This window comes from Ischnura elegans, chromosome 7, assembly GCF_921293095.1.
Source record: "Ischnura elegans chromosome 7, ioIscEleg1.1, whole genome shotgun sequence".
Taxonomy (NCBI): Eukaryota; Metazoa; Arthropoda; class Insecta; order Odonata; family Coenagrionidae; genus Ischnura; species Ischnura elegans.
This window is the reverse complement of record NC_060252.1, coordinates 73,050,573-73,074,712: the sequence shown is the minus strand read 5'-3', so window position 1 is coordinate 73,074,712 and position 24,140 is coordinate 73,050,573. Positions and strand designations below refer to the sequence as shown.

Genomic DNA, 24,140 nt, shown 5'->3' with positions numbered 1-24,140 from the left:
ACTTTCTGAATATTGTACTCCTATCATCTATTAAATGTTTCTGTGGTTCTTTATGATTAGGATGGTAGGTAATGAAACTGCATTTTGTATTTTGTAATAAATGTATAACAGGGAAATAAAAAGTATTATTTTATATTTGTAGTTAAATACTTTATTCTTTAGCAAGACATGTTTCTTGTGATGAAATATGAGTTCTCTTTGCACATAATGGATCTTTTAATATTGCTAAACTTTCAAAATATTTTTATCCTTCTCCAAAATAGTTCTAAATTTATGAAAATCAGATGACGAGATACACTAGGCATAGCGCGATTTGATATCGGAAATTCATGACGAACTATACTCTTCATTTCAGCGCAAGGGGTTTACGTCGATCAGGCTCCGAAAAAGCGCTGCTAAATGCATTAAAATGCAAATTAGACCCTTTACTCCAAGTGCAAACTCGCTTGGTCGACCATTTTGCGAAACTAGAACAGTTTTTTTTTCACTGAGAGTCTGGCGCTTGTAATCCCGAGGGTGAACGCTACAAGTTTCACGTCTGTTCTCTTGCACTTCGTCACCTTTGACCTCGGCTGTCACCACTTCGGAGGCGTGGGGGCGTGCACGGGGAGATACCTAGGAATGATCTGGGTCACCACTCGCTCGACCCCCCTCTCTATTCCCCCCCGCAGCTAACCTCGAGTCACCGTGACCTCGGTCCTTTTGTCGACTGGCGAGAGGAAACAGTCAACAGGTTCCCTGTGGGCGCGAGGGAAGCGAAAAAAAATAATAAAAGAGCTAAGCAGCAGATCACGGAAAGGAGGGTGGGGTAGTGGCTGCGTCACGTTCTGTCGAATCGGCATTTAAAAAATGGCGGACCCTAGCATTTTCCGCCCTACTCTCCATTGTCTCAAGTTTAATGGCAAGGAAACGGGACGGAGAATTTTTCTCCGGTTCATTCCGCGTCAAGATTCTAATTAAGATGGTTTCAAATCTGGTCGAGATTCTATGCGCAGGATTTAAACGGCATGTTCTCCTTTCTCTACGGTGTATGAGTGAACGAGAGTAAAACAATGTCAATTAAGTTTTACGTATTTCATCGCGTTTAATTCTAATCTAAGCTAGATTCCAGTCACACGATTTTAACTCAATTTTTTTTACCATCGACTTCTTTCCCCTTCCCAGCGTAATGCTTATTTTACATTTATAGATCTGGTACAACTCGATCAACGCCGGCCAGTTCCACAAAATTCCTATGCGGTTAATGGAGGTGTTGAATGCTGTTTTTTTAGATTTTTCTTTTATTATTTCGGGTATTTCAGCGCGTTTGATTCTAATCTAAGCTAGATTTTCGGAACACGATCAACGGCATACTCTCTTTTCTTCACTATATGTGATTAAACAAAGAAAGAGAAACCTTATAAACTTTGGTTATTTCCGAGTGTCTCACATGCTTTAGAATCGTGAATAATTGAGAGCTCGCACATACTAAATTTTAAAAATTGTTTTGAATTCACCTTACCATCCAAAAATGGATTTTATTCAAAGAGTGCTAACTTAAAATCCCGCCCAGAAATTCAATATAAAAATTTGGAAGAACCCAAAACTTAATTTACATTGGTTATTTATAATTAATATATTAATATCATAAATATTATATTATACCCTTAAACAAAAAAAAATTCAAAAGTTGAATTCATTCACTACGCAGAAAAGCGGGCACATATCCAAAGAAAACTTTCTATTCACTCTGGTCATCACTCATCTCTTGTCTGGACATTAGCAGTCGCCTGCTAATGATAGCGAAATATACATATCAATTTTTGCTCGTCGCAACGTTTGTTGCATTGCCTCCTCATGGCTAACAAGCGTTAACTCAAGCTGACCATCGGCAGCAATACAAACAACTGAAAAATTATCGAAGTTTGAATATTTATATATTTTTGTATGCAATTCAAGTTGACGCACTCTAGAATCAAAATTGTTTGCTGTGCCCATCTTCTTGGGCGTCATTGTCATGATTATGATACTCTATAATTTAAGAAAACGCAAGGGGAGCATAAAAATTGCCTTACGATAAAATTTATTTCCTACAGGGATGTCAAGCATTGTTAATGGAAAGGCTTATCCTTTGAAATACAATATTTATGATCGTCATTTCACGTCACTTTCTTGGAGCAGGTCCTTGAAAACGAAGGGGGCATAAACGCTCACACCAGTGGTTTCATGGTGCCGGAACGGCGGAATGAAAAACAAAATAGTCAAATAACACTTTCTATTAATTTTGGTACCTCAAAATTTCTAATATTCGGTCATAACCAAAATTTTTTTTGATTTGTTTATTCTATATTTGCTGAAACAATTGAAACACATAGCATAATATTTCACATGTTAGCAGGGGCGGATCCATGATTTGTTCTGGTGGGGCACGAGGGTCTGACAGACAAACGATCTTCTCATGCTAGAGATTATAAACAAGATACAACAATTATTGAACAAAATATTCTCTTTGTTTTAATATAAAAGTTATTAATTTGACATAAAATGATTGAGGCTCCGTAATACATAAAAAAAGAACGTCATGATAAAACATTTTGTCAATTTTTTAAGCGTTTTGGGTGATACATTCCCCCGTGCCTCCCCCGTAAATTCACCTATGCTTGTGAGAAAATTTAATTAAAGCGCGTTCCGGCACTGCTAATTTTACCATAACACTACCAGCTGAAACCGTTTGAGATAATAAATAGGAGTGGAAAAATATTACGGCTGTTTATATCTTCTTACCACTAATGTCCACATATTAAACTCATCGACAATCGATTGTATTCATGCCACTCTTAGAATCTTGACTAGATTGGACTCCATCTTAATAAGAATCTCTAAACACGCAATGAAATTTTAAAAATCGTTGGAACTGTATTTTTCCCTTAAATTTCTTGAACTTTATAGTGTAGCAAACAATGGTGACCGAAGGGTGTTTCGAGCCTGTAACCATGAGTTTCCTCAAAATAAACACGTAAATAATCGATTCTATTCGATCGATTGGATTCATACTGGCGTACGAATATAGACTAGATTTGACAAATTAAGCACGTCGACAATAGATTGTATTCGTAATATCGTAAGAATCAGGAATAGAATTGACTCCAGCTTAATATGAACTTCTACGCGGAATGAAATGCAGATAAATATTCTGTGGAACTGCATTGTTCTCTTAACATCATCAACTTTATAACAATGGTGATTGAGAGGTATGTCTGTGTGGGTACTCACCTCCAAAGTATCCGAGCATGGCGGTGAGCGCAACGCATAGCAGAATGAGCGCTATGGAGAGACACTTCCAGGAGCAACGGTGCTGGCATCTCTTGTCGATGTGGAAGCGGGAAGGCGAGTAGGCCGAGTAGGGAGATGCGGCCGAGGCGGGCAGGTGCGGGTGCAGCGGGTGGTGGATGGCGTGGTGCGGCGGCGCGTGGTGCAGGGCGGACGAGGGCGAGGGCCCGGCCGACTGCAGAGCGGGCCCGCCGCCGCCCCCGCCGCCGATGCTGTTGCTGCGCACCGGGAACACGGGCATCACGATCGGCGTGGACGGAGCACCCGGGCCCAGGCCCTGCGACTGGCCGCCCTGTGACCCCGGAGCCCCTGAACCCTGGTACGGGTGTCCCTGCGGGGTCAACCTGTGGAAAGGAGGAGATTAGAATATATAATATTATGACAATGTTGAATATGGCATTAATCAGAGCGATCAAATATGGTCGCAAAATTATTCACGTTAGGTATAAAATAGAATAGAAAACGTTGTGCCATTACAGAACCACTCACAAACACACTTAAAGTTTTTTTTAATATATAATATTAGTTCTCGAAATCATTAGACATTGATGTATCAACGTATTCGTGTTCATAGTCAATTTGCTACTGTTTATTATTTATTACATTAAGGCGTCCGGTAGTCCACTTTGCGATTACCCTCTAGAATGAGCCCCAAGCAATTATAGACGTATTTTCTGGAATGTTCGCTGCCGTATATTCCACCCGTGGGCCAGTCAAAAACTTATCTTATCTCTTACCTTAAGTCTCTTAACAGATACATAAGCGATAAATCTGTTTATAGTCTTCCTTGCTTTTCACAATCATCGAACAAACCTCAAAGTTTTATACAGCTGCATGGATGCTCATATATAAAATATTTTGTATTATTTGCATGGTTGTAAAGAACTTGCATGGAACAATGTATGATCTGTGAGAGCTCACACCACCTGCTGGCATACGCATGAGCAAATATCCCTAAATTTCTACGACTTAATTAACTTCACAAAAATAGCAGTTGATTAAAACTCTTAAAAATATATACACAGTAGTGTTAGGTGGTTTCTACAATACTATCTAATTACTACTACTTTATTCATACTCATTAACATAGAAATTCGATGTTCTCTGAGGATAAAAAAAACTAATGAAACAAGTGGAGTCCTTTACTGGATAAACACGTGAAAACGAACGCAAACCAATTACAAAAGACGATCATCGTATGCTAATCAAGGGTATTATATAGCTTCAAATTGAAGCTTAAACTTGAACTAAATGAGATGAAATTCTCTCAGGAAATAATTCAAAATTCTCACTTCCTTATTCCTAAGTGGTATCATAGTTTTAATTGCGGACTAACAAAGATAAAGAGGGAATAAAAGAAGGTTCTTTGGAAAACTGAAAGGAGAAATGACTCAGGTAACGCCAGGAGAAAAGTAAACACAAACATACGGCTAAGGAAAACAGAGCGAGCCACAGGTAATAGCGTATCGTCGCCACGAGGGGAGTTCCATTCTGCACGGGGAACGAGCCGAAAGAGGCGAAGGATACTCATATGCGATCGCAAAAACAATAAACAGCAGAGAGAAGGACACTCGCTCATGATGCGTTCCGTTTCATTGAAGCTGAAAAAATACGATCCTCTGAATCAATAGAAATGCGACAAAATGGTTTCGCAATTGAAAAAATAACAGAGTAGCGGAAAAAAGCTTTGAAGTTGTTCATTAGTTTTTATGATAACGTGAAGGTAACACAGAGACAACTAACCATCAAGAATTGTAGCATTCGTATATTGAGATACTTACAGTAGATTAATTAGATAGCTACATAGGCTCCGATGTCTTAACAAGAGATGAGCGTTTCTTTACCTCAACGCAAGATATAATTTCCGATCAGCGTTGCACACGTATTTGACGAAGAGGAATCTTAGTAGGTTTATTAGAAATACGAATCTAGGTACCAAATAAGGAACTGAGAATAATCCTTACAAATTCATACTGAAAACGGAAGAATGGAATGGCATCAAAATATGTGAAACTCTGCTTTATTGCGAAAACTTAAGAAAAGAGAATCAATGTAATGGAAGAAATAACTAAAATGAATAATGTCTGTTCCAGTCACCCATTAAAAAAATTTAAAACCTTTTTATTACGATGAAATACAAATTGTTGGCCATTTTATGATAGTAATATGGTCACAACAGAAATATCACAGAGCGAGCTTAATGTACGGAGCTAAAAAATGATAAAAAACAGTATAATCACATAATAATTGCATATGTATGGTTTTTTTAAAATTTTATGGTTCATTTTGATTCGTACGCTGCCAAAGCCTCGATGCCTTATCAACAAAAAAATAGACAGAAAAACAGGAAAATTATTATGCTTCAACAATAGAAAAATATTAAAACGATATAAACAAAATTTTAAGTGGAAGATGCGAGAAATTAATGCAGTCGACATTCTTTGCACTGGCTAACAATTTCAGCGATGAAACTCACATCAAGTGAGGATCATCTACTGAAAGGTCTCAATATGACCACGAATAAGGGTCAAGACGATATCATATCACGGGAGTTTACGCCGCAATATTCGATCGTATTGGTAAGTACCCACTCACTGCCCATACCATGCTCAACAAGCTCAAGGCATTTCGATATAAAACCCCGTGAATATGTCGGGCGGCATTAAACCCAGTGGAGCGTGCTTAGGAGTGGCCGTAAAAAAAACTATGCCCCCGATACGCTACACAAAAAAGAGCAATTTAGCCTCATGGAAGGGTTCGTGATGGAAAGCGGCCGTAGTCTTGAATCTATAGCCATGCTCATTCGAAGTAAAGTTAACGCTATGATAAAGTCACATGCCTCGGGTACAATATTCAACCTAAATACCTTAAGTAAAGGAAACATAATGAAGGTACACTTTACACTTCGACAGTACACTATTAACCCCCCCCCCCACCCTAAGGTATATATAAGCTCGCAAATTTGTGTATATTCACCTTGATAATGACATAGTGTACTGTCGAAACCTGGGTCGGTAATTAAAACTCCTGTTGAACATACAAAAGTGTATCTTCTTCATGTTTCCTGTCACCAAGTTCCACCAAGTATCGCCTTTCAGCCTTAAGTTAATCTTAAGTAAAAATTAACTGAGCACTGTACTCTGAACTGCGGCTGGGAGCAATAAAAAGACCACTAGACTTCGGATTGATTTTGTCAATGGGAAAAGTTGAAATCTAAATTAAAGCCTAAAGCTACAGCTCAAATTCAAATCCATATGGCTTATCTCAAACGTTACTTCAATCCAACTAAATAAACCTAAATGAAATTTTAAATCAAAACAATAAAATCCAGAGCCGCGAATCGAACAATGCCATCAACGGAATCAACCAATCAGCATTCTTCTTATGCTAGTCATGAGAAGGTGAAAGTACCGGGGTAAGTCAGTAGATTATGTAGTTTTCAACCGTGTAAGCCTGCGCGAAAGGTGATAGTTGGTCTTGTATGAATTAATTTTGGGGCCATCAAATTGGTCTTCAACCCTTTGAATTCCAATTTTTCTGGTGTACTAATAATAATTTCGAAGTTATTTACCAACCGAATTACGGGCAAAACAGTCCTTTCTCATGAGTAAGTTGATGGACTTGCACATAAATCCATCCCCTGGATAGGAGAAAATCCACCCAGGTGGGATTCAAACTAGCGACCCCTAGATTAGCAGGCGAGGACTTTACCCCGCCGCCATAATTTTAAATTCCTCCTTGTCGCTATTCCGTGACGGACGTTTTCCGAAGCACTGCATAGAACAAGTACCATCCCGCTCACAGGTGCAAAGATATATATGAGGGCGAGTCAATAAATAAGTCGCAAAACTGAATTGAGGTAAAAAGAATCAAAGTAAATTTCTGACATTTATTACACATTTCCGTTTATTCACCCTGTATATTCAGGCACTTATCCCATCTCTTTACAAGTCATTGAAAGCCAGCAGCAAAGAGCTTCTTCGGTTTCTGTTGCAGCGAACGTCTAACCTTATAGATTACGGTATCACCTGTATCAAAATGACGGCCATCCAAATAATTTTTTTAGGGGCCCAAACACATGGAAATCACAGATTCTAATCTAGGCTAATTCGCCTTACGCTGGATGGATCTGCTGGCAAAAGATGAGCGCGTAATTTCAAAAGGCCGTTTTACACGGTACACGGAATTGCGCAATCTGACATTCTTGCGAAGGCGCAATCAAAATTGCGTCGTGTAAAGCGGTGAATTGCTAGAACACATGCGAGAATGCGTGGATGCGAGACGGCGAAATAGCCCCTGTTTTAATTTCGTTCATGCATTCACGCAATTCCACGCCATTTTAGAAATTAATGCAGCTCTAACCTGCGCAATTCCGTGCCCCGTGTAAAACGGCCTAAACGGTATAAGGCACACACGTTTGCGACACCAAGGATGAAAATGTCATTTGGAAAAAATCATTAATCCTTGCCACAAACAAAATGGAGAATCAGGAGGGTGGGTCTCTTCTTCTTATCTCCCCACCCTTTTTTGTACCACTATCGCAACAGCTGCTAATACTACTCCGACCCACTCTCGAACGCACGCCCGATTCGCCGACATTTTCGGGGCAACAAGTGTCTCCATTGGCGGCGAAAACTGTGCCGCAGGTGAAAACGTGAGGCGCCAAACGTGTCGAATACTTTTTTTTTCATTTCGCACGACGAAAATTTATCGCTCGCGTGCGGCGGTAGAAAATCCAGGCAAACACGACTGCGTTTTTTTTCACTTTTCCCGTGCGTTTCATCGCATAGAACCTTCGAAGCGACACCTGGTGTCACACGGTTGCAAAAGGGAGGGCTTTAGGTAGGTAACCCCGTTGGTGTTTGTTTTCAATTCCGTGAGTGGAATCGCTAGGCCCTCTCCCTCCCCATGACCCCTCTTTAGTCTAATCTCTCAACCTCTGACATTTTCCTCTTTGACGCAAAATTCACCGCATTTCGCTCGTCGTACAGGCACATCGAACGAAATCTCGCACATTTTTTAATTGATTTTTTTGACATCAGATAAGCCGAATACGTTCCACGAGTCTGACCTTTTCGATGCTGATATCCGCAAGACCTCGTGTATTAGAGGTATTCCCATTAGATGCAGATGGGGAAGTTATCCCTACTGAGGTGACCAAATCTGTAATCTTTGCCCTGCATATGCAGATATTTTTACGATCTGGTAAGTTCCTTTCGGGAAATGCTGCGTTGGTAGCATTTTTCTGCTCGAAATTTCACTCCTTTCGCTCGACGATTCATTAAAATTATTCCGTGGAACGTTAGAATGAGCTGTCAAATTCCAAATATCGTAAAAATACTTGTCTGAAGATTTTCGCAGCTTCTTTTGTCTAACTGGAAAGTTACTTTCGGGAAACACAAGTTCCTTAAGTTCCTTTCGGAAAATGTTTTGTTGGTAATATTTTTCTACTCGAAGTTTCACTCCTAATGAGAGCGTTTTTCACTTTTTTCGCTCATTTTCTTGTAAACGCTCCCAGTATATTATAAATGTGATAATATTTTGACGATATTAGGAATCAACAGCGCATTCTAACGTTCCACCGAATAATTTTAATGAAAGGGTAGGGACGGTATGACTGGTTCCAATAGAGGTTGAAGTTTTGGGCATTGTTAACACTTAACATCATGGAATTAACACTCATTAACATTCTGCATTTTATAGGGGGGCCGGAAGAAAAGAAATTCATGGAAACGAAGATATATAAAAAGAAGAACTGCACTTTCTACTTTTTCCCTTCTACATTTTGAGTGTAAACAAACAAAGCATTAATTCGATTCTGAGGAGATGATTTTGATGTTGAAATTCATTACGCGTGCCAAAAGATTGAAAATTTGGTTTAAAAAATCTTATAATTGACTTCAATGAGAACGGAAGAAGAATCTATGGAATTGGAAAGAAAATTACCCAGCCAGTTGGATCATAAAAATATACCTTTACTTAGTTTACCGTAAGTAATTAGTTTCTTTATGAGGCGAGGTTTCCCAAAAAGCGGAATTTCAAACCATTTTTCTCTTCTTTTTTATTGCGAAGGGAAAGAAAAACTGGGAGTCGTTATCGATTGCCGTTAATCTAAATTTTTATTCCTAATCTAAAGCATTATTTCTGATAAAAGAACCAGACATAATAAACCATCGTGATCATAAAGAAAAAGAACTTTAGAATCGGTAATACTTAGCAAACACTATTTATATTGATCTCAATGAGTTCCATAATTGCTAAAAATTGATTAATCCTTCTACAGTTATTACTATACCAATTATTATTTAACCGGTTAAGCTAGATTTAAATGAGGAATAATGTCATAGGCCTATTTTAAATAAGGGAAAAGTCAATTTCATTGTTTCACTCACTGAGAAAAGATGATAACTTAAGTATCTTGAAGAGCAGCATAAAGTCCTATAAATATAGCCGCAGAATATCGCAAGGATGAAAGCAAATTGAGGTGCGAAACAGATAAGTGCTGGCGTGCAGTATGATTTTTGATAGCACTATTAAATGGGTTTTTCTCAGAAAATATTACTCATCACATAATCTTTGCCTTTATCCACCACTCAGATAACCATAGTGTTTGTTTTGGACGTGTTTCCGATTATAATGACGCAAATCTCAACCTCCACTCAATTTGTCTCGTTTCCCCAGACTCGTTCTCCTCCGTTCCCTCGTGTTCCAAATTTAAATGTTGCACTGTACACGAAACCCAATTTCGACAGAAATAGCTCCGCTTAAGGGAATTTTGAACGTGAATTTTAATTTGGTAATATCTCTTTTCTGTTCTTATCAATCGTCATGACAATTCTGAAAGATTAAAACCATTAAAAATGCATCGCTAGGACATCATGCGAGCAAGTAGGAGTATAGAAGCATCTTATATTTTTTCTTTGGCTCGATGTAATTAAAGTTGCCTTTCCTTGAATAGATATAGATTAGATTAGCATTCTCGTAGATAAGTATATGACTAGTAATAGAGATTTCGATTAGTATTCGCAATCCAGGAAACATTCTGCTGAGTAGAGATTGATCAGTCTGACGTGCATCAAAAGAAACAGTAACTAGGACAACATCTGCGTGATGCGATTTTTAGCCGAGAAGCAGCATTTAACTATTATTGTAAGCTTTGTGTTTACCACTGGGATGCCAGGGTTGATTACCCCCGAACGGTTAATTTGAGTAAGTGTCCTATAAATATAATACATAGCAATTTTTTTGGGAGCAGCAACTTTAAGTCTAAGACATTTGATATCATATTCGTTGATTATTGATAATCCCTTCCCTCAGATCCGCTATGTAATAGTATGACCACTTTCTTCAACGCTACAACTAAGACGATAACGCATAATGTTTTTCTCCTTAATGTACTCGAAATCCTTATTTTATTCAAAAATAAATAATTAAAATTAAATAATTCACTTAAAAAAATATGGTGCCTAACCAGTCGCTGATGCTCGACCTTTGCTTTGATCCTTCACAGAAAAAGAACCAAAATATACCGCAGTTAATCATTGAAAATAAATAGTTAAAATTAAATCATTCATTAAAAAAATATGGTGCCTAACCTGCTCTGATGCCCGACCTTGATTCACTCCGTAGAAATATAACCAAAACACATCGCAGTTAATCATTGAAATCAACCATTTACATTGAATCTCTCAGAAGGAACGAACGCAAGTGTTCCACGCCCACAGCATTCACGGACAAATTCCACTTAACTGAGAAACACCGGCCCATTTAAGCGAGAAGGAGCCGAACCCAAAAAGGGAAGGAGATGCCGGGGAGAAATTATTAGCGTCCTTATGCAGCGGTAATGGCGATGGTCCCTTTTACGCGAGTCGAACGAAGTTGGCCTCCCATCAGACCGGCTGCCCAACAGTCCCCTCCCCACCACCCTCTCTCTCTCTCTACGGAAGAGGAAAAGGGTAGGAGGGGATGCTGGGAGAGAGAGGGGAAAGGAGGGAGGAGTTGCTAACGACGAAGGGGAAGTGAGGGGAGGCTATAACTCAACAGTTGACACGCCCTAAAACAATCAATACCGAACGTCCGACGGAGTGTGCGGGGAAAACTTGGGTGGATTGCGATTTTACGCCCGCTCCGATTTTCAATGCTTCCGCCTAAGTGAAGCAATTATTTTTTTTTACTCCGTCTCACACTCCACGTGGAGGGGTTACAAATGGGAATTCATCTCGTGAAACGATATCTTCGTTCATATTTTTTGATATCAAAGGTCAAAATCTCTATGATGCAAAGGAAAACCTTGAGAAGATAGAGCAATTCAACTAGTTGGGCAGGAACTTTAGAGGATAACGGATATTGCAGTAAGGGCGTTTAGAAGAGAATTGCGTTAGCAAAGGAGGCGTTTATGAACAGAAGGAGCTTATGAGAGGATTGCTATGCGAGAGATCAAAGATAAGGTCAGCAAACTTAGATAAAATTAGTGAAATCGGTATAGCCGATTCATAGTCACTCTCTTCTTAAAAATTACTGATCTTCTACAGTTGAAATCCAGTTCTGACGACGTATTTCATTCGTGGATTTGTTAGTGGGCTATGCCTTGATTGTACTCTTATAACTTATAGCTCTAAACAAGCGCTTTGAAAATACTTGATGGAACTCTTGGTAACAATGTAGCTTGGAGGCTTTTGCCATAAATCTGTTATTTCCTCGAGAAAAATCAGAACATCAGGTTTTAATGATGTAGCAAATAAAATATCGTATATTGACAGTAGGCTGTGCGGTTTTGTAAAGCATAGTAAGTTGGAAACTCAAGGTAAAAGTAGTAGAGGAAAACCTTAGCAGATAGAGCAATTCAACTAGTTGGGCAGCAACATTAGAGGATAACGGATATTGCAGTTAGGGGGTTTAGAAGAGAATTTGCGAATGCGTTAGCAAAGGATGCGTTCATGAACAGGAAGGAGCTTATGAGAGGATCGCTACGTGAGAGTTAAAAGAAAAGGTCAGCAAAGAGTTAGATCTGGTGTATAGCGGTGCGGAAACGTGAACACTTAGAAAGGAGATCGACGGAAGACTGAAGGCGTACGAGATATGGGAGTGAAAAAGAATGGAGAAGGTGAAGTGGACGGAGAAGAGGAGGAACGAAAAAGTGCTGGACATGGTGGGTAAGGAGAGGTAACTTCAAGGTGAGGTTTTTGAGAGTGGTGATAAGAAATTGGTAAGAGTAGGTGAGAAAAAATTCTTCCACGCATGGCTTAATCGGAGGCCAAGCATTTCTTAGTTTGAAGCGTTTGTCCCTATTCATGGTTTTTTTCTCGAGGCTGATTTCCATTGCTTCTCGTACGATTCTGTCTCAGTATTTACGTCTTCATCTTGCGAAAGATCCACAGAGAAAAAATCATTCGCCTTAACCGAGATTCGAACCCGGATCCCCCGATTTCCGGTCGAGTGCTTTAGCCCGTTAAGCTACCGAGGCGTCATTATTCCCTGTGGATATTTTCGGACACTACCGGACAAGATGTTGCTGGACTGCTGAGCATATGATGCCACAAGCAGTCCAAATCGTGCGCACAGCGCCACAGCCGGAGAACAGGCCCGGACATAGAACACAAAGAGCTTAACTGGCTAAAGCACTCGACCGGAAATCGGGGTCCGGGTTCGATCCCGGTCCAGGCGAATGATTTTTTCTCTGTGGATCTTTCGCACGATTGTGCATTGCGGGTGACTCCCGTAAAAGTTATCACCGCGGCTAGTCCCGGTATACTTTAAACACGTCTTCATCTCTTTGAAATCGATTTTCTGTCTGAGGCTCAGGCAAGGCTCCTCTAGCGTTGATTTCATGATGTATAATTATCGTATAGGAGAATTAGGAAGGAGGAGAGAAAAGACTGGAGGCTTTCAAGATGTGGGTGCGGAAAAGAATAAAGAAGGTGAAGTGGACGGAGAAGAGGAGGAACGACGAAGTGCTGGACATGGTGGGTAAGGCTAGGCAGCTTCTAGGTGATCTATGGAGTCAGAAAGTATGGATTGAGGAGATACGTAGCGGGGAGGGGATGTTGAAAATAGTGATAGAGGCTAGAATGTTAGGTAAACGTGGGAGAGGGAGGGAACACGATTTTTAGATAAAATGAAAGGGAAAATGCTTCATTGTGAGTTAAAAAGGAAAGTATATGAAGGAAGGGGAGGCTACCAGAATATTTCTTAACCATTCAATGAAAACCTACCTAAATCGGTAGAATACTTTAATATTAATCCTAATAATAAAAAGGTCAAAACTTCTCCTTTCGAGATACGAACGCACGAGGTTTTGCATAGAGGCGTCCTCTGGCCTGTGGGGGATTGATTAATGCTACCACTGAACGCCCTTTTTGATCGGTTTTCAGAGTCGTTCGCAGCGTGCAGGACGACTCATTCATTCTCAATATTTGCATTGGAATGTTTGCAGTCGCGAGGAATAGCATTGGAAAGTTTTTCATTCGTTGGATGATATCATCACAAATACGAATTTCGGTTATAAGCCCAAACTGACGTGCATGTCCTGACTTTATCTTCACAAACAAAAACCGCTGAAGCCTACATTAGGAGTCCTAATTATTGCTTGTTTACCCTTGAAATTCGTTTCGGTTTGCCGTTAAGCCTGAAAAACACGTTCGCTTATCCCGTCCCTCAGAGTGATAACTGTTGAGCGATAGCTTTTCAGGGGCCAAATAAATGATCACTCAGCATATCATTTTCCGAATCAAACGGTCACTCCGGCGTTCCGTTTCCTATCGCTTCTTCCATCGCTTTTCGCAATTACAACTCATTCCATCAAAAGCAACACGTGGCGTTATAATCGCTGTTAACGGCCATACGTTCTAATTGGATGTAAGAAAGTGCCAGCGATGGTTTCAGCTACTGAAAAAGCGACGAGTAAATGGAAAAAGGGCTGGGGTTCCCATCCCTGCGGGCATCGCAGAAAATTTTCCTGTGAAAGGGTATCCTTCCTGTAGCTATCATTGGAGATATCATTGAAACTGTCGGACGAAACGGGAGGGGAAAAATGGAATCTGATTCAGGGTCTAAGGGACGCAAGTGATGACTTTTATACATTAATTTAAATGTACGGTGGTTGATATCACATGCAGAGGCCGCATGTAGAAGCCTCTAATGTAATATTCTCGGTGTTCGCTCAGGATTGAATCCCCAGAGAGGAATTAGAGCGGCTTCGCCTAGGAGACCTCCGAAGCTGGGAACTCTGACTCACGACATACCAAATTACTCCAGCTCTATACCACGGTGCAATGTAATAAGCATTAGGGTCGCATTCATACCTAAGGGATATCAAGAACTCAAGAGCACCGTTGCGTTTAGAACTCGTGAAACAGGAATATTGAAGGTGCCATGGGAATTTAAACTGCCCCAACAACTCTCTTCATTCCTATGAAAAGTTCTAACCGAAAACACCTTAGCTGCATGTAGAATTTTTTCGGGTGTAACCTGTGTACTATATCGGTAGTTGCCCAACATTTGGCGGCCACCAGTGACGTTATGACAAAACTAGCAGTGCCGGAACGCACTTTTATTGCCTTTTTTTTGAAGTAAAATATTACTGTTGTGTTTTATATTACATATCCACTATAAGTGTGTTTTTTATTACAAGTTATCATTTATATTTTAAAACAAAATTTAGTTTTGGTAACGAATGTATGTAAAATTAGAAATTTTGCGGCAACGAAATGTTATTTGACTATTATGTCTTTTGTAAATTATGACTACGCCGTTCCGGCACTGGTTTACGAAAGACATAAGACTGGTTTACTGTTTTAATGGTTCCGGCACCATGACACCACTGGTGGCTACTGTTGATAACTTTTTCTACAGAGAGGGGCTAATTAAGCTATATATCGGAAATAAATAATCTAAATACATGTTGGAAAACAGGATAACAGATGAGGACATCGTTTTAAATAGTTTCGACGTCTAAGCGAAGGTGTTAAAACTGGTCATGCGAATATGATGAAGCAGTCAAATCCTTGCAGAGCCCTTCAGTTCCTGACAAAATGTTTCCTCTTGGTCAAAAAAATGCACAACTTGGCCTTAAATTTATGGGTTGGAAGAAACTCTAGGGTCAGAACTGAATAATAAAGCTATTTCTCTGGCGGCCTGTCTCGCCCCCTCGCAGCCTCCAAAGGCTTACCCAAACACTACATTAAGGCTTGATGTCCTCTTTATGTTAATGTCCCGCCCGCTACTAACATTGGTAGTGGTAAGGGTCTTCTTATACCAATTACTGAATTATGCACAACTCTATGACTGGAAAGGTCATTAGATGCTACAAATGTAGGCTGTGAATCACCGAAAGCATTACAGTCAATTACCATTCGATGTCAGGTTCTAGGAAACCAACAATTCGGAGAGATCTCAAATATCCGAGAAGCAGAATACAACAGAACCCAAGGAATACGTTAGCTGTGTGGACTACTGTTCCCGTCATTATGACAAAAAAAATAGATACAGGTAATTATAATTGAGGTGCAAATAGAAAACCAGCCATTTTTATTTTACAACCAGTGGAATCAGAGAAGTTTGCCACGTATTTCTTGATATAAATCTTTGAATAGGAGAAAATGTATTTATTATCACTATTTACGTAGTATATATTTAGATCACCGATATATTTCTTAGTAGATGCTGATACCAGAATCCGTGGATCAATTCTAGATTGAAATATTAATTTTTATACAAAATCCAAATTAAATGCTTTTATTACGACAATGACACGAATAACAAATATCAAGAAAAATGATATAGCTAACGTCAATAAACGACATTTTCATTCCAATTTTCAAGTAAAATACTGAGATATTTTTTTAAAGGGCATGCAAAAGAAATTCAGTGGAAAGTATTTGTCATGGAAGGGAAATTCCCTTGTGAGTATCGAATTTTAGAAGGGTTTGCCGGCACTGTTGGATTAAAATATTTAAAATTATATTCACTAATTTGAAATTCAAGTCATGACCAGAAAAAAACAAATAATTGTATTAATTTATATGTTCACGATTGTATAACAACGTTTAACGCTGGATGAAATGAAAATACATAAATCAATTGCACGGATGTATGAACCCACTCAAATTAAATTATAAATTCGTAATATTTACAAGTTATTGCAAAGTCACACCAGAGTAAGGCAGGGACGAAATTAAAGCAGTACAGATCAGCAATAACTAGGCTTATTCGGCTATACAAGAGTGCAATGAATGTATGTTGGAAAATGGAATCCACGGCGTTGAGTTTTGAAGGCAAATCTTGTAGAGCATATTGCATATTTCAGAATGTACGCAATCTGATTTGTCAGTGGATGGAATCAAATCATGCCTGTTTCATGTCGATTCATTTCATTTCGAAGCATCCGCTCGGAATCTGACAATAAATTGAAAACCGGCCGTGGTGAGTTAATTAATTTCCTATCGTGCAAAAATATAAGGCTTGGTTGTTTAAAAAAGTAAATGTGTAAATGGATAGATTTTTTTTGCAGATCCCAAAAATGAAAATCAACATTCCACACCAAGCTAGGATTTAAAAAAGAATAACGAAAAAATGTGAGTCAATTATTTACGCAATTGCAAAGTTGAAAACTTTGTTACGAATAAAAACTTTAGCCTTTTGGGACGGAGTAAATGAATACGGATTAAATAACACAGTTATATGACTCATAAAAAATCGATATGTCACCTCCATGTGAAAATGCAAAAATTAGGAAAAAAAACATTAAGCAGTAGCATTGCTGTAGTGCTACCACGGAAAGATGAAAAATTTTCTCCAAAGGAATCGGAAGATGAAGAATATCATTGCATAAATGTGAATGGAACGTTGAAAACGAAAAAATATTATATACAGTATTAATTTATCATGTAGAGTATTAGAAAACAAAATTTTTAAAATTCAAACAAATACTAGCGGTGACATTAAAATATAAAAATCAGTCCATTTTGAATCCTGATATTGCTGTGCTTCTTAGAAGGCATCGTTTATGTTAAGTTAGAATATTTATAATTTATCGAAAAAAATATATTTAGATAATTAGAAACATTCTCTCGCAACATCATTATTTCTAAAGTGCAAAACTATCTTTAAAATTAAAGAGTAAGCAATAAAAAATACATGAGAATCATTTCACGGTAAATGTCATAAACTTAACAGTCTTTTACATTCGCTGAAAGTTCTCCGATATTCTCCTCCCCGATGAAATTGCTGCCCCTTGGCAGTTTCCTCTACGCTACGACAGTCACATCTTTCCCGGAAAAGCGGGCAAGCCTCAAGATGATCCCCGAAGCATCAGATGCATGCAACATCGTTAAAAGGTACGTTTCATGAATGCGTCTGGCGCGCACGCTCGCGAGGAGACGCGTCGATCTTCGCGTGAACTGTTCTCATGAAAGTGAACCTATGCGTAGGCGAACCTACGCTTAGGAGGCTCCCGCCCGCTATCTACAGCAGAGAAATGGCAATAAAACAAATGAAACGCATCGACCGTGAATACTTCCACAGTATTCAGTATTGTAATTATCTCTTCTGAATCATCTAACCCAATAAGAATAATTTTTCCATTTTCTCTTCGAGCCTATTCCTCTAATCTACACGTCAATTTGCAGCAGGTAAGGGGAGTAATATTTGTTACGTATAGACTTCTGTCTGGCCGATACATCTTTCTCTGCAAAAATCAGTAGTGTTTTACTTAAGTTCTACTTAAGCTTCAGAATTCCAACCTTTAAGAATCATCAGAAATTAAAGACCTCCTTATCTTCCATTCCAATACACACTCCTATCTCCATCCAGGCTTTTAATTTGAGATTTTTGTTTCGGTATCTGTAGTCTCTAAAATTGTATACGTAAGTATATTTCTCCATAGTATCGAATATAATAAATTAATCAACAGCGAGAAGACTCACGCAAGCAGCCATGTTGGCGTGTTTCACTTACGCAAGCAGCCATGTTGGCGAGTTTCACTATTTTCGCGCGTCGAAAGTTGAGAAGATTTCAACTGCGGGCGACGCGTCTACCACGAAGGATTCCAGGCTTCTGATTGGCTGAAGATCCCGTTTATCGCGTCTCTTCGCCTAAAACGCGTCCAATGAAAACGTAGCTTAAGGTTCCAGCCCACGCCGTCTCGCGGGCGGTGGCGTGCGTACGAGGGGAGAGATGGGGTCGGGGGAGTGATACCCGAGAGGAGGAGGGAGGCACGCGTAAACAAATCGTAGCTTGGCCGCGGAGCGGACGGAGATACCTGTTGACGGAATCAGCCGAGACGCGTCGAATGACTCCTCGCACGGAGAAACAGCGCACGCATCCAATCCAACCAGTGGCGGATCGAGAGTCAAATGCTCGGGGGGGCACATTTGACCGGGGGGGGGTCCAAATTTTTGAATATTTTGTGTACTTTAGTAAGTTTTTAATTTATGATCTAGGTATTAAATTTGTTTAATTTAAAATAATATAATTTAAATATTTATAATAATAAAATTTAAACCAAAACTAAGGTATTCTGCGACTCTGCAGCACCAAGTAGAAGCCAGATTATAATTCCGCCAGCCGTAGCGGCGATGCCATCTCACTAGATACTTCGCTCTTCGCATGCTCGGACGGCGTCCCAAGACTTCCGTAAGTCACAAGCTTATACGCGTCATAGTACGAGCAGCCCCCACTACTACCACTCTTCATATAACTGCATGGTGATGGATTGGGACGTTCTGGCCAGCGCCCCGCGGCTTCAAATGCGAACTTCTCGCGCTATTTTTGCGTGTTTTTCCCACATTTTCGATGAATGCGATTGAAAAAAAATCAGTTTGGTTAATGAGATGTATAATTATGATTGAATGGGTATTTATTTTTTCTTTTGAGGGGCGGCGTCCGAGAGGCCATATGGGCAAGCCGCCACTGAACCCAACCCTACTTCCTCACGGCACCCCAACTGACTCGAACGAGGGGGCTTATCGTCATCCAAAGGAGTCGCTCTTCAAAAAGAGCCAAGGTGAAAAAAATGGAATTGGACCTACGAACATTCCCACAGGACGTTAAGCTGTTGTCCTCATGGCTGATATAGTTAAGGGAAGGCTAACGCTGACACCGGGTTTCTCTTAACCTCCTGATAGCGCAAACGACCTCAGCTGTCGGTCGCCTCCTCCAAATATTTTACCGAGAGTAGCTCAAATGCACGTGCTAAGAAAATCTTTCAACATAATTCCACAGTTATTCTGTAGCTTAATAATTGATCTGTGGCCACTTAAATGATTTAATCAGTCATGGTTTCGACGTGGTACGTCATCATCAGGGCGAACAAAGGCATAAGCACACAGTTTACGTACGGGCAAGGAAAAGAAATTTTCCTTGTCCGCAAATTTTTAGTAGTCCAATTTATAGATGTAAGTTAGTAATTAACTCCCTCCCCCACCCATTTACCCTAATTCATCCCAACACACAACATTCCCAAATTCATCCATTCATTCATTTATACAACTTCTATTACTTTAGCAATTGCCGGCCTCGGCGGCGGTGGGGAAACGTACTAGCCAGCTAAACTAGAGGTCGCGGGTTCGAGTCCCACCTGGGTAGGTTTCCCCTGTCCAGGGCATGGTGGTTCGTGAACGTTTACATGTTATATTTGTTGAATACCCCGATGTAAAATGACCAAAATGAGCTGTATTCGGTGGTTTGAGAATAAAATATAAATAAAAATAAAAAAATACTCAAATGATACAGTGTTTTAGGCGAGGACAAAGCTCATCCCAGACTAAACGACAGAGATGTGAAATTAAAAATTTCAAGATAAAGTAGCCAGTATACATATTTCGACATAGTCGCCAAACCTGGATCTCCGAAAAGAATCAAACAAATGCCCTCACGATTGTAACTTTGTAAACAACGTTCGACGTCGGCCCCTCCTGACTATTTTCGTAAGCGAGGGAAGAGGACGCGGATCCCTTAAGCCGTCCGCTCTATCGGCTCTCGAAGGGGAGAGCCGGACCCAAAGACTCCTCCACTTGCTCCAGCCCTCCCACTACTATAAAACGCATGACGCCTGGCATTTTTGGAGTCGCGGCGGAGAGAGGAAAAGGTCGAAAAGGGGCTTGGGCTGCTTTTCGAGTGGGATCACAGAGGAAAGCCGCGAGGAGAATATTCCCCGCACGAAACTGGAAGAAATCGCTGAAAACAGGAAGAGGCCCTGCACTGGGGATGATATTAGGTTTTTTTTTACACCCCACCTTCGCTCCGGATTTATTTTAAAATATCTGTCCCTGCGACGAATAGCGGTGAAAATCTTAGAATTCGTAGTCAACATCACCATTGTAACATTTGAAATTAATTATTGATGTTCTTCATTTACGGTTACTACCGCGTCGGTTGCTGTGGCGATGACTGCAATTTTGCACTACTGACAGCGTCTTCGAGTTGAAGATGCCAGTTCACAATGTTCGCATAGCTGCCGGTTCTAACAGCTGCTCTCCCATAGGATCGCTTGAGTTGTCTCCTCCAATGGGCGTTTAGATGGTAAATAAATAAAAATACCCACCGTCGTGATAAATGAGGGCCAAGTTTTTGTACCGCGATATTCGACCTGAAGACATTGTCAATAGTACGCAACTTTTGTCATCGCCACAGAAACTAACGCGATAGTAACCGGAAATGTAGAACTTGAACGCACTATGCGGAAATCTCCGTTCTTTAATTATTGATGTTGATGTTGTTATTAGGGATGTTGTGTGTTTGTATGATCGAGAGGAAAATATATAAAACCGTTGTACGGCCAGCAGTGACATATGGAAGTGAAACCTGGCCAGCTACCAAAATCCACGTAAAGAAAATGGATGTGGCTAAGATGAGAATCCTGAAATGTAGGATGGGAAAATCAAGAAGAGTTAAGATTAGGAATAATACGACAAGGGAGATGGTAGGAGTCGTTGATATGTCAAGAAAATTGCAAAGTGAGGAACCGAAATCCAAATTTGCCAAAAGAAGGGAAGAGAACGAGGGAAAGACCAAACAGAAGATGGAGGTACTGCGTCAATGGGTGATATGAGAGAGAAAGGATTGACTGTAAAGGCCGTTTTACACGGGGCACGGAATTGCGCAGGTTAGAGCTGCATTAATTTCTAAAATGGCGTGGAATTGCGCGAATGCATGAACGAAATTGGAACAGGGGCTATTTTGCCATCTCACGTCCACGCATTCTCACATGTGTTCTAGCAATTCAACGCTTTACACGACGCAATTTTTATTGCGCGCGTACGTCAGATTGCGCAATTCCGTGTGTCGTCTAAAACAACCTTAAGAGATGTGTCCAGGATCGAGTGACCTGAAGGTGACTAGTTATGAACAGCCACCCTTATTACATCATGAAAGCTACCTCTTTTGGATTAGCGAAGGGGTGAGTTTATTTTCTACTGAGTGGTCATTCTGCTCGAATATAACATTTAAAAAACAAGTATCACGTGATTGTAAAAGGGCCAACTGAAACAAGAATTGAGTGGAGAATTGCGTAAATCAAATCTTCACATAACTGACTGATGATATAACATTGCGTATTTACCTCCTGCATAGAGGCAAGTTTTCGGATTCCACGACTGGTAGATAGCAATGGGATACCCGAACCAACTTGAACACGAAGAGGGTAGCACTTGAGGTATGGTTCGTCGAACAGCAGATTAAATCGGAGGATAGTACCGACTCAGGGTTACCGCTAACCCTTTCCCAGCTTCCCAAACATTCCTCGGCTCGGCCCCATCCCACCCCTCAAAGTATGCTAAACAGGCGCCACCCTCGAAGGCGCATGCCGAGGCTATATTTCCGTCTCGACTGCACCATTGCCTCTCTCTCTCGCGAGCAAGCGAGACTATTTATTCATCCCGGCCTCGGAAGAAGTTCCGCAATCGACCTGCAGCGCGAAATATACCTCTGCCGAGCAGAGTGAGATCCATCCGATGCACAATTATCTCGGAGAGAAGTGCATGGGGGTAAAAGAGACACAAACACCTCACAGCATAATTCACAAATGGGAGACTTCGAAAGGGAGTGGAGAGGAATGGAGTTTATGAATAAACATGCGAGAACATAACTGGATTTATTTCTATCTCTTCTCCTGAGGCCGCCGTATCCATGAATATGTAAATACATAAAGGCAGATAAACACTATAAGATAAACAGGGGACGCTCAACTTTAGGTTTGGGGGCGAGGGGAGTCTTCTCCGGACGGGAAGGGGGAGAATTTTTCTCCGCTAGAGGGGTACTCTATTCGAGACTCAAATCACCAATGAAAGGCGCTAAAATCACTGATGTAATTTTTCAATATGGCGGACGCATTACGGACAATGTCAATCAATGAATCTCTCCACTCACTTTTTTTAACATTCATCAATGATTTATCCAATAAAATTGCAACTGCAAGGGGGTAATTGTAACCGAAAGGGGGAGAATTTTTCTCCGCTGGAGGAATACTCTATTCGTGACTCCAATCACCAATGGCAGACGCTGAAAGTACTGATGTATTTTTTCAATATGGCCGACGCATTGAGGACAATGTCAATCAATGAATCTCTCCACTCGCTTTTTTTAACATTCATCGATGTATCCAATAAAATTGTAACTTCCAACACTAAGTTTAGTATGCATGCAGATATCGTAGCCATTTTATCAAAAAATAAAATTTCGAACATAATAATTGATGCCATTAAAATATAATGCATGCAAACATGGTGTGATGACAATGAACCAATGTTAAATGATGACAAAACTCATGTGACATTGTTTTCTGTTAAGCACAGCCCCAAGGAGAATGATTTCCTGCGGTGTAAAAATAATAATTTGAATAATGTGGAATGTATAAAACTTCTTGAAATTTTTGCTGATAGTAATTCAAAGTGGGATGCCCTCGTTTTAAAAAGTGGCTCCAGTATTTTACTAAATTTCAATACGAACGCACATTGTAAACAAGGGGACTGCATAAAGGATGCCCAATTACATCCCATATAAGGATGATTTCTGTTGCCACCAAATAGATCGAAAATATAACTAAACCAAAATTTACTTGGAGTATATTCCATCCGTTTTTTAAAATCATACCCTAAGCCAGGTCCATTATTAATTAAACATTTAAATATCAATTTTTACCAAAATATCATGAGATAAAAGCACCGATAAAGAGATTTAGGCGTTTAAATAAGAATGTAACTCCTAGGAATCTCGAAATAATACCATTGTAATGTAGAAATGATTAGAAGCGTTTTCAAAGTATGGATTAATCTAGGAGAGACTTTGACTGTTTTACTAAGCTAACATTGTTCTGCCAAATCTGAAGAGCTAACGATTCATCATCTTGAGGGAGACACCAAGGATACCATAAAGCCTATAAAAAGTTAAAAAAAAAAAATGCTTTCATCACTTAAAAAACCACTTTGCTTCGTCCCGTAGAAGGCTGATTTCTGTTGCCACTTCGATCACATTTTAATCGGTTTTCAAAAATGTCCGCGGCGCGGTGATGAGTGCAATGCGATCCACTTTTTCCAATATTTTGCGGAATAATGTTAATAATTGCGAGGAATAGCATAGAGAAGCTATGAATTTGATGGATCACCTCATCATGTACATACATTTTGGTTACCACCCCTATTTATACCTTCTTTTCCCGTGAAATTCGGATCACTTTGTCCGTCAGCGACGCGGGTGGCGACCTTGTTAAACCCATTTATATGCTCGGTGAGTAACAACACATTTAGAGGCCGACTTGAGGATCCTCCGTTGCAATATTTGTGGTCGTCATGATAACATCGGTGCAATGAGGGAAATCGTCCAACCACAGCGAAAAAGGC

General features: G+C 40.0%; 1 protein-coding gene across 6 annotated transcripts in view; it reads right to left on the bottom strand.

Annotated features, from left to right (window-relative positions):
• Nucleotides 1-24,140, bottom strand: part of LOC124162929 (teneurin-a) — a 998,878-nt gene that overhangs the window by 426,990 nt on the left and 547,748 nt on the right. For all 6 annotated transcript variants that reach the window (XM_046539670.1, XM_046539672.1, XM_046539673.1 and 3 more), the window contains one exon: nucleotides 3,253-3,653. In XM_046539670.1, the coding sequence (XP_046395626.1) occupies nucleotides 3,253-3,653 (401 nt within the window). The remainder of the gene's footprint in view (nucleotides 1-3,252; nucleotides 3,654-24,140) is intronic.